General features: G+C 35.4%; 2 protein-coding genes across 2 annotated transcripts; one reads left to right on the top strand and one right to left on the bottom strand.

Moving 5' to 3' along the window:
• The first annotated feature begins 984 nt into the window (after nt 1–984).
• LOC138936277 (uncharacterized) lies at nt 985–2,988 on the top strand. The gene is made up of 3 exons (XM_070301546.1): nt 985–1,684; nt 1,767–2,119; nt 2,204–2,988. Exons 1-3 carry the CDS (start codon nt 1,362–1,364, stop codon nt 2,845–2,847), a joined length of 1,320 nt encoding a protein of 439 aa, XP_070157647.1. The 5' UTR covers nt 985–1,361; the 3' UTR covers nt 2,848–2,988.
• Nucleotides 2,989–3,527: 539 nt separating this feature from the next.
• Nucleotides 3,528–4,582, bottom strand: LOC138936489 (transcription factor Adf-1-like). Its single transcript, XM_070301917.1, has 2 exons — nt 4,411–4,582; nt 3,528–4,255 (listed from the first exon to the last, which is right to left on the bottom strand). Exons 1-2 carry the CDS (start codon nt 4,580–4,582, stop codon nt 3,528–3,530), a joined length of 900 nt encoding a protein of 299 aa, XP_070158018.1.
• Between the last annotated feature and the right edge of the window lie 7,262 nt (nt 4,583–11,844).

Below are 11,844 nucleotides of genomic sequence, written 5' to 3' on the forward strand. Positions count from 1 at the left end.
GTGAGTGAGTTTGTGAATGAGTGACCGAATGAGTGACCGAATGAGAGAGTGTATAAGTGTTGTATAAAAGAGAGAAAGAGGGCGAGAAAAAAAGTATGCGTACGTGCGTGCGTCTGTATAAACGTCTCTCCCTCATTCCCTCCTTCCGTTCCTCATCCTATCTGTCTCTTCCTTCCTTTTAGGCACATACTCCACCATACACACATCGCGTGTAGCAATCAGCTGATCGCAGCATCCGACGAGCGGCGATTCGGAACAACTTTCGCTAAAGTGACGTTATTTTAAATACGTATACCTGACGTAATTTTAAGACATTTTCTTCTTTACCAAAATTTTATTTAAAGCATAATTTTATGTTATAAGGTAAAATAGTTAGCGACTCATGCGGTGGTAATCACGCATCGGACGGTCAGCTGCGGCGCGTTGCGCCGCTCCTGCCTGCCTTCTGTACTCGACGCATGATTTGCTAACTATTTTTGCTTATAACTCAAAAATTACGCTTCAATTCAAATTTTGGTAAAGGAAAAATCGTCTTAAAATCATATCAGGATTACGTCATTTTAAGGATGGAAGGTTGTTCTGAAACACCCTGTATGTGCAATATTATACATGTGTGCAATATATGATTTAATATTTTTTATATTAAATTAGAAAATAATAAAATGTATATCTTCTAAAAGCCCTATTCTTTCTCTTTTATAATTCTGTTGCGTCTGCGGATCGAAATTAATATTACTCGAATACGCGCGACACAACCGGCACTCGTGTACCGCGATGTAAATAAAGGACACGTATTAAAAAGAACGAAAGGAACTTTAATATAACAACACAGAACACTATTATACAAGGAACATAGAACAATAACGGTTATTGTAATCTCAAATACGTCCGCCCGGAATGACAATAATGACATCCGTCGCGAGACGGATGGTCGATCTCTCTCCAGATGTTCGCCGTTGTTTAACAACAACTCTTAAAGGCTAATCTACAATGTGCTTTTTGCGTCTTGTTTTGTGTCCTCTGCCTTCTGTTTTTTTGCTACTTGTATTTTTGTCACATGAAGCCGAGAAACCACGAGAAACATCGTCATCTACAATTTGTCCCTTCTGAATTTTCGAAGAGAAATGTTATTTCACATAGACCAATCACAGACCGATATTCATAGTCCGTTCTTATATTACGACCATCTTAAATAAAAGTCTCAGATGCTAATACAGCATTCTTATTGGCTAATGATGTTTAAGGCAATACTTAAGATATCTTAATATATGAGCTATGAATATCGACCATAGAATAAATCATTCGGCGTTGTATTATTGTAATAAGGTTATGTGATCGCTACAAATTGTGTTTTCTTTAAAATGGATGAAGAATTATTAAATGTTTTGATTAGCGCCCAATGTTGGAATCTCCTTCTAATGCTTTTGCTCGCAAAAAAGCAATTAAAGAAAAAAAGAATCAGGCGTTGGTGGGTGCGTCCACTTAATTATGGTCGAGAAACCCAGGGAATCTATAGGAATCTGTTTAGAGAATTGAGAACTACAGACCACGAAGAATTCTTTGATTATACACGCATGAATGTACAGCAGTTTGATTACATTTGTGATTTGGTGAGACCATATCTAACTAAGCGAAGCATCAGAACTCCACTGCCTCTACAGTTACGTGTGGCCATCACTCTTGAGTAAGTACATTTTCAACTTCTATGTATTACTAATGTTAAGTTATTTGTGTCACTGAGTGAGCTCTATGTTATTTTCTTAAAGGATGCTAGCGCGAGGCACATCAATTAGGACATCTTCATGGAGTTATAGAATTGGACGTTCCACTGCATATAAAGTGTTTAGGGAAACCTGCAGTGCTTTGTGGAAAGCTCTTCAACCGATATATTTGCAGGCATTGACAAGAGAGACTATGGTGCAGATATCTGAAGATTTCTTTAACCAATGGCAGTTTCCCAATTGTATCGGAGCTATTGATGGTAAACACATATCGATACAGTGCCCCCCAAAAACTGGTTCTCAGTTTTATAGCTCTTACAAGAAAAGATTTTCTATAATCCTCATTGCTGCATGTGATGCTAAATATCGATTCACGTGGGTGGATGTTGGCGATTATGGTGAGTACCTCTGTGACAATCACCGAGATATTATAACTTGCATTATATTGACTTACGTAAGCTTCACTTTCACTTCTCCTGTAGGATCTCAAAGTGATGGAGGTGTGTGGGCAAGCAGCGCTTTCGGCCAGGCTATCGATGCAGGTGAAATTGACTTTCCTTTTCCAAAGGAGATTCCTGGCAGTGATGTCATCCTTCCCTTCACTTTTGTCGCCGATGAAGCATTCCCACTTGGCATCCATATGATGCGTCCATATGCCAGAACTTACAGAACTTTTGGCAATGCAGAAAGAATATTCAATTATAGACTCAGTCGTGCCAGACGTACCATCGAAAATACGTTTGGAATCATGTCATCAAGGTGGCGTATCTTGAGAAGGGATCTGTGTTGCATACCAGAAACAGCGGAAGACATTGTAAAAGCAATTGTGTGTCTTCATAACTTTCTGATGGTATCTGAAGACGATTTAGCACCATTGGAAAGGACCTATTGCCCTGCATCTATGCTAGATAGAGAAAGAATAGATGGAGATGTCATCGAAGGTGATTGGAGAAGAGAAATGTACAGGGGACCGATCACTGATGTTGGTCGACTTGGGTCCAACAATCCCACAGTGAGAGCTGATGCTCAGCGAAACATCCTCAAAGATTATTTTTGTTCAGACATTGGCCAGCTGGATTGGCAGTGGGAACAAGCGCTAAGGGCATATAATGTTAATCCCCCTTAATAATATAAGTTAATATATAATAAGTTAAGTTTAATAACAGGAATTAAGTTTAAGTTTAGTGTTAAGTTTATGTATAATGTTCAATAGTCATGAATGATCTATGTTCTACTTTTATCTATTGTCATTATTTGTATTTTTTCAATGTGATATTCGAACGCTTAACTGAATTTAATGAAACAGTAAGTGTATACATAAAGCTTGTAAAAGTTGGGAAAATAAATATAATGTATATTAAATAATCACTTTCATTTATTGTTCTGAAAATAGTCTTAACGTAAAAAACAAAAATACTGACATCAAATACTAAACATTTGTACTTTGACCACGAACACATTGCACTACTTAATAATTAAATATAAGAGTAGGAACACTTGTCCAAGAACAAAAATTATCACAAAAATAATTAAATATTAGTTATTAATGACTTAAAAAATCACATTATGTCTTATATCAGGCACATAAATGTATGAAAAATAAAATGTTATTAACAACTCAAAAAGTCATATTATATCTCGCGAAAAAATATGTTATAGCGACTAAAAAAATCATGTTTTTCTAATCATTATATGTTTTGTATATATATATAATTTTTTTATATACTTAAATTATATATATACTTTATAAAATCTTTAATCTACATAACAAAACATAATTACACAAGTATTCCAGCCGTAAAAGAATTACAGATTTTGAACCGTTTCCACTGTTGTCAGGTTCTGATATTTATCCAAAACAGATAAACATTCAATATAACATTGGATTTTGTACTTGGAGCTTACTCTTCTCAATGCATAAATTAAAGCCTTTGCCATTGCTGCCTCTTCTCCATTATCGTCACTGACAGGCTGTGAGCGCTTTTCTGTTAAATTATGCATAAGCATGTTTATAGTCTCAGTCGTATTGCCTATCATTTTAGACAGCTGTTCCTGTTCTTTATGAGACTCCTTTAGTCTCCGAGTTGCAGATTGGTCAGGTGGTGGGGAAAGTAAATCTCTCCTTGCAATAGCTAATGACTTTGACTGATTAATTGAAGATACTGAAGTTGCTAAAGATTCTGAAGACGTTGATCTCTCTGGTGGTGGAGTTGAACCATCACTAAAAAGATTTGGAGTCCACACATTGCTAAACGATGATCCAGATGCTGACTGCGATGCTAACTGTAGTGCAGATTGTGGTGTTGACGGGGATGATTGAGTGATTATTGTACTCCCTCGCACAAAGTTGCTAGATGTACTGCGATGGGCCACATGTGGTGCCAAAAAGAGAAGGGAGTGATACAAGTACCATGTTTTCCGTGGCCTCTTAGAAGTGTCATTCCCTGTACCCGATGGCTCGTACATCTTCTCAAGGCGGTGTTCTCGAGTGAATTGACCGCGAAGAATTTTCCACTGTTTCTGTACCATGTCCACTGCAAAATAAAATGAACTATAATCTCTCCAAACTAATCTAACCTAAACTTATCCCTTGAATTATGCGACCATCCAGTATCCATAAAATATCTACAAACTATACAAATGAGTCCATATTTTTATCTCAAAATTAAAACATTTTTTGTTTATTTACCTGACATATTGCAGGCACTTGCGATGGAGCTCCATGTATCAGCGACGAAGTTCTTGTCTTTATATTCTTTGCACTTTTTATCATAAAGACAAGGATTTCTTTGGACGAAATTGGCGAGCAGTTCGCCAAAAGCTTCATCCACCTGATTTTCTTCATTTTCTTTGTCCGACATATTATTTTTTGTTTATCTCGCACTTCGCGTTCACTCCGCTGTGTCCGTGATATCATCGTATTTAACGCGACGTTTCTTCGTTTTCTGTCGCCCGAGATAAAAGTTGACGAACTCCAGAAGAAACAAGAAACACGTGACAAAAAACACAATTGTCGGTAAAACAGTGCGCAAAGAGGCAAAAAGGCAAGAGGCAAAAAGCAAGAAACAGGAAACAAAGAGCACATTGTAGATTAGCCTTTAGCAACGTTCTCCCGGAGACGGGTACAGCAGATTCAGGAATAACGGCCACAGACGACCCGCAGGGACGCAACAATTCCTAGTCTAATTAAATTCTTATTTTATCTTATTTACACGGAATAATTGATTTATGCAAGTATTTATGCTACGTTTGTAATATTAATACGCATGTGCATGATTATGGGTGCGTATTGACCTCTGTGAAGTTGGCCCCCCATTTTTAAAATTTAAAAAAATTGTTGGAGTACTGAGTGCCCCCCGAAGAGTTCTAAAGTTCTCTATCGATTTTAGAAAGAGTTCCGTCGTTTAAAGCACCGAAAATAGCACTTGAAGATATGAGGGGGCCAACTTCACATTTTTCGCAACTTTAAGACGGTATAACTTTTTTGTTATCAACTTTAGCACATGTTGCTCTATTTTTTTATTGTATATTATTGTATTATACTATACTTATTATTATACTTTATACTTATATGTACTAATACTATTATAATATATATGTATTATATTTCTCTCTCTCTCTCTCTCTCTCTCTCTCTCTCTCTCTCTCTCTCTCTACACACAATAGAAATATAATACATATATATTATAATAGTATTAGTACATATAAGTATAAAGTATAATAATAAGTATAGTATAATACAATAATATACAATAAAAAAAATAGAGCAACATGTAGCTGCCAGAACTGTCGACAAAACTGCCTATTACCGAGAAAAAATTTTACCCTTATGGGACTTAAAAATTTTTCAAATTTGCGACTTCGACCAGCGAAAACTTTTTTATTTAGCATCGTAGCGCTTCGAGTGCTAATAGTTATCGTTAGAACTCTTCGAGGGGCTGCCAGAACTGCCGACAGAACTGCCCGTTACGGAGAAAAAATTTTACCTCTATGGGACTTAAAAATTTATCGGATTTGCGACTTCGATCAGCGAGAACTTTTTCATTTTGCATCGTAGCGCTTCAAGTGCTAATAGTTATCGTTAGAACTCTTCGAGGGGCTGCCAGAACTGCCGACAGAACTGCCCGTTACCGAGAAAAAATTTTACCTCTATAGGTCTTGAACTATAGGGGTGAAAATTTTTATCGATAACCGGCTGTTTTATTGAGAGTTCTGGTAGCCCCCCAAAGAGTTGTATCAATTATCCTTAACAATCGAAGTGCTAAAGTTGATAACAAAAAAGTTATACCGTCTTAAAGTTGCGAAAAATGTGAAGTTGGCCCCCCCATATCTTCAAGTGCTATTTTCGGTGCTTTAAACGATGGAACTCTTTCTAAAATCGATAGAGAACTTTAGAACTCTTCGGGGGGCACTCTGAACTCTAACAATTTTTTTAAAATTTTAAAAATGGGGGCCTACTTCACAGAGGTTGCGTATTGCATAAAATGCAACAGAAAACTTTATTTTAATTATTAAAACTAATTTTTTTCAGCTTTTCATTTTTACAGCTTTTCATATTTACCAACGGATATTTTTCTATGGATTTATTAAAAAATCATATAAATTTGAAATTAAAATAAAATATATTATAATATATAAATTGCAAAATAAATAATATTATTTAAGATTTCTTAAAAACATAAATTTTAATTAAAAAAGGAAATTAGAACTATTAATCGATTTTTCGATTTTCTTTATTGATATAATCGATACTTTTATGATTTCTTTTCTCTTAATCGATTTGTAAAACATTAACTTATTTTTTAATATCGCCCATCTCTACGTAGGAGTGCCTGTTTTTCTTCTGAATTTAGATGCTGTGTTCGTAGTAATTGTCAATTTTTCGAATATTATGAGGAAGTAGGTTTAGAATTTTTTCTCGTTTGTATTCGTGTATTCCGGATTCGCGATCGTATTCTACATCTTTGAAAATAACATACGGCGTCTTTATTTCAACTTCTGTATCAGTCATGTTCATTACACTAACGGGGCATGCGTTATTTTTTGATTTTACTATGCAATTTCCGAAATAGATTCCTGGAGTTGTTTCTTCTGCTCGTACTATTCCTATCCGAGTTTGATTGGTTGCCGCTTTTACAATGGTTTTACTGCGCGGTTTTAGAATTATGTTATTAAATGAATGGAATTTTAGCACGTTTCCTATTTTTAATAGATTTTGTTTGTAATCACAGGATACTGAATGTTGTCGGAGGAAATCGATCCCTAGAATCCTTCCGTATTCGATCGGAATATCATCTTTTACTATGTAAAATGCATGTTTTAATTTTTGTCCATCTACTTTTAATTATGTTTAAGTTTTGTCCATCTACTCTAATTATGGCGTACATTTTTCCTATTATATGTACTTTGTGTCCGGTTATGCCGGTGAGCGCGATTTTATCGTCGTATATGAGAATGTCATCCTTTAATTGTTTTAATTTTATTAACGAGATGGTTGATCCTGAATCGTATAATATCCATACTTTTTCATTCTTTGCTTGTCGCATGGGTAATGCTATTAACGATAAATCCGTCTTCTTCTGTGTGCTCGGCATATTTTTAATATGCGTAACGCGATATTCGGATGCAGGTCGCGGTTGTTTTCCTTTAGATTCGCTTTTATCGTCTTCGCTGTTGTTATCGTCGGACTCGGAACTCGTTTTGATAGCTGCAGATTCTTTTGATCACGTGTATTTTCTTCGCGTTTTTTCTGGTTTCCGTCTTTTATTTTATTTGTAATAATTTTCGGTTTACCGTTCAAACTCCAGCATTCATCGCGAGCGTGCCCGGATTTTTTACAATGTTTGCAATATTTACTTATTGTATTTATCCGCGAAAATTTTTCCGGTTTAGGAAGTGCGTATCGATTCCTTCGACAATCCCGTCCGTAATGTCCGTCTTTTCCGCATTTAAAGCATTTCGGAGTCGAACTTCGAATCTGTCGCGAATAATTCGATTCGTATTTATTTTTATTCGGATTGTTTGTTCTTACCGTCGGTCCGATAAGTTTTTCTTCGGCGCTCGCGCCCGTTATGGCTTCTTGGAGCGTTGTATATCGTTGCGTGCGTACGAGTACTTTTAATTCGTCGCGTAATCCGATTTGGAAGTTTATTAACGCCTGTTTTTTAATCGTGTGTTGGATTGTGCGTTTTGATAATGAGGAGTTCTTTTCTCCTTCGATTATGGAATCGTACTATTTTATTGCTTGTATCGCGTTTGTCCAAAAGCGTACGCGGTTTCATTAGATTTTTGTCTTAATGAATTGAACTCAATTTGTAAATGTGTAGTACTTTGTTTAGACTGATAACAAGTTTCGAGTTGTTCTTTTAATTCGTCGAACGTTTCAATATCTCGCGTTTCAAAATCCTACATCGCTTTTCCTTTTAATTTTGTGTATAAGATTGCTTGAATTAACGATTCTTCGTTCGCGGGATTTATGTTTCGAACAGCGTACGTACATGCGCTTAAAAATTCTTGCAATTTATGTCGCGATGTTCCGTCGAATTCGGAGATCATCACTCATGCTTCCTTTAACGGCAAATAATTCGGGGCAATGCTTCGTCGATTTCTGATATCGCGTCCCTTTTGCCCGTATGTTGTTTCCAACGCATCGTTATTGTCTTTCCTGCGATTATCTGTATGACGGGGTAATTGTGCGTTCGCGCTTTCTAGTCGCTTCACTCGTCTGCTTAATGAATTAATTTTCGCGCGTATTTCATTTAAAATGTGGGTAAGATGTGTGTAATCTCCTCTTTCTTCGCGGTTTATCTCGGAAGACGGTGTGCGACCTGCCTCCGCTACATTACGGTCCATCTGGCGGATAGATTGCATATTTTTTATTTCCTTGTCTACCGCGTTTTGCGACGGATTTGCGGGAGTATGTCCGGATTTCGCGATTCGGCCATATTATTTTCTTGTTGACGGTAAAGAACCCCGTACTAATCATATGGAAAAACTGTCCCGGTCAAATCAATTGGTTTTTACATATGTTGTAGCTTATGACCTACTGAACAAAAGATGTAATGGGCACAAAGCTCAATAATGGACAGTTATCGAGTTATAACCAGTCAAACATGAAAAATTCGGACTGCCGAATAGTCAAATCTCGGAAGGTATTGATTTTTTTGAAAAATGTTTGAAACAAACATAGTAGGGTTTTACAAAATCTGTTAGTTGGTGACATTATTTGTGAATTTTGAATGACTTTGAAAAGCTCCGTGAACAAAAATCTTCCACAAAAATGCCTATTTTTTATTATATTTGTGTAGCTAAATTCGAGACGTTTTCAAAATATTTTTGATGAACCTTTTTTCTACTAAAACTTCTTGAGAACTAATATACACGATTTACCATCTCTGGTTATGAGCGTAGAGTTATGTGTAGAGCGATCGATTCACAATTCCGTAATGTTACAAAACATCAAATATTTATAGCTTACAACATAAGAGATGCAGATAATATAGATGATGAGAGGGAGGCGATTTTTGGTTATTACTGCACCTGTAAGTCAGGCGCACGGACTGTGGGTACATGTGCACATGTAACCAGCGTATTGTGGTATTTAGGATATGCACGACACCAGCCCAATGTTCGTTATCCCTCTTCATCATTATTGAACACAATATTAGATGCCGCTCAGAGACCACCACAGCAGGATCCAAATAATGAGTAATATACAATAAGATCATTTATTTTATTACCCCACACATACACACACACACATACACACACAGCAGAGAGGGTTTGGAGTCAAAAAATACTACGGGAGTGACGAACCGTGGGGTCCTTATCTCTGCTGTGACACATAAAGATTTTTGTTCACGGAGCTTTTCAAGGTCATTCAAAATTCACAAATAATGTCACCAACTAACAAATTTTGTAAAACCCTACTATGTTTATTTCAAACATTTTTCAAAAAAATCAATACCTCGATTTGACTATTCGGCAGCCCGAATTTTTCATGTTTGACTGGTTATAACTCGATAACTGTCCATTATTGAGCTTTGTGCCCATTACATCTTTTGTTCAGTAGGTCATAAGCTACAACATATGTAAAAACCAATTGATTTGACCGGGACAGATTTTCCATATGATTAGCGCGGGGTTCTTTCTTCTGGATCGAACTGGGCGCTCTCGTAAGAAGTTAATGAAAATTCGCACCGTAAGGATACTCTACTCGGAGTACGTTTAATCTCGCGTTGAGTGTTGTCAATGAGGTCAGTCGTATCACATGGTAATAGGCTTTTGTCGAGACTATTAAACGGAAATTCGTTCGGTGACGACGTTTTCCGGTAATTCGGGCTTGCTTTCGCTTGAGTATTGAGTTTCTAAATTTCTTCGCGCGTTATAAAATTTTTTTCGCGGTGTTAGTCTTAAGCTAATCGCTCTGGTCGCGCTGGTTCGCTTAAGAGGATGCCGGAGCGACGGGTGAATTCCGACGGGTGAACGCTCTCATCTAAGTGTAACTAAAAGTGTCGGTATATTACCAACGCTTTATAGTTACATTACCGATATCATTATGTAGAGTAATAGAGTCAAGGATATGTGCATACTTTGGAAAGAACAATAAAATATAAGCTTTTCGCATTGTGTTAAATATGTACAGACAGAAAAAATGTTGAATTTCTACTCTATTTCTATTCTATCGTCTCGTAAAAGCAACGACTTTACATAGATATCCGTTTGGGTCGCATAAATATTTTAAATACAAATCTATAATATTGCTCATATATTATCTCTTTTGATTTTATCATAGTACATATGTGTGTGTGTGTGTGTGTGTGTGTGTGTGTGTGTGTGTGTGTGTGTGTGTGTGTGTGTGTGTGTGTGTGTGATGTGTGTATGTATGTATGTATATATGTATGTATGTATGTATGTATGTATGTGTATATATATATATATATATATATATATATATATATATATATATAATCAATTTTATATATATACATATATAATCAATTTTATATATATACATATATAATCAATTTTATATATATGTATATAATCAATTTTATATATATATATATATATATATATATATAATCAATTATATATATATATATATAATCAATTTTATATATATATATATATATATATATATATATATATATATATATATATATAAGTATATGATACATATACCCAGCAAACATCGAATATATCTGCCATATAACATAGATGTAACATGTGCACTTTAATTATGTACATGTTATATGTATAACAATCATATCTTGATTTGCTGGATTACAATTTATGCAGTACAGTTCGAGAAAATTGAACTAAATATATTATAATATTCTAAAATATATTATATATGGATATAAATATATAATACATATAATTTTGAATATGATGATAAATCTTTATCATCGATAGTATATCGGTATAATTGATATGATTGAAGACTAATGAGTAATATATAAACTTCTTCACTATAAAAGTGAATGTTTATATATTCTTATGACATAAATATGCACATATTAAAAGTTACATTTATATAAATATTAATATAAATATTTATAAATGCAAACACATAAATACTCTGTCCGTAAAACATTGCAACACAATTTTATGATTGTTACAATATTTTGGATATTTATAATATACAAAGGGCTCCTTTATCGGCAATTTTCGTGAGAACGCAACCAAAATATTTTATTTATTATTTTCATATCTGCGATTATAATTTGCAAACAAGATTGAGGCATCTTTTTTCTGGCCAACATTGTTACGAGTATCAGGATAGATTTTTTTAATCATAATTTCTTATCACTTTAAAAAAAGCAGCAGTTTATTGCTTCCTATAATATTACGAAACCGTTTCCTCATACTCGAGTATGTAAAGATCTTTACATTCTTGAAATATTTTTTCTCATAAGGATTGCCTCCTAATAACGAAGATGTATATATTTGTAACGATGCCACCCCCTCGTTACCCGGCAAGTAGTCCAGCCGGAAGTCTGCCGCCCGGCGAACACCAGCCGGGCATTGCTGCCGGAAGATCCCGAGCGTCACCCGCCGAAACGCCGCGTCATTTCGCTCAGGGGAAGCGACGCGTTTACTGTAATAATTACCCGCCGAA

This window comes from Polyergus mexicanus, unplaced genomic scaffold (assembly GCF_030449975.1).
Source record: "Polyergus mexicanus isolate NDT 795.1 unplaced genomic scaffold, iyPolMexi1.0 SCAF_9, whole genome shotgun sequence".
Taxonomy (NCBI): Eukaryota; Metazoa; Arthropoda; class Insecta; order Hymenoptera; family Formicidae; genus Polyergus; species Polyergus mexicanus.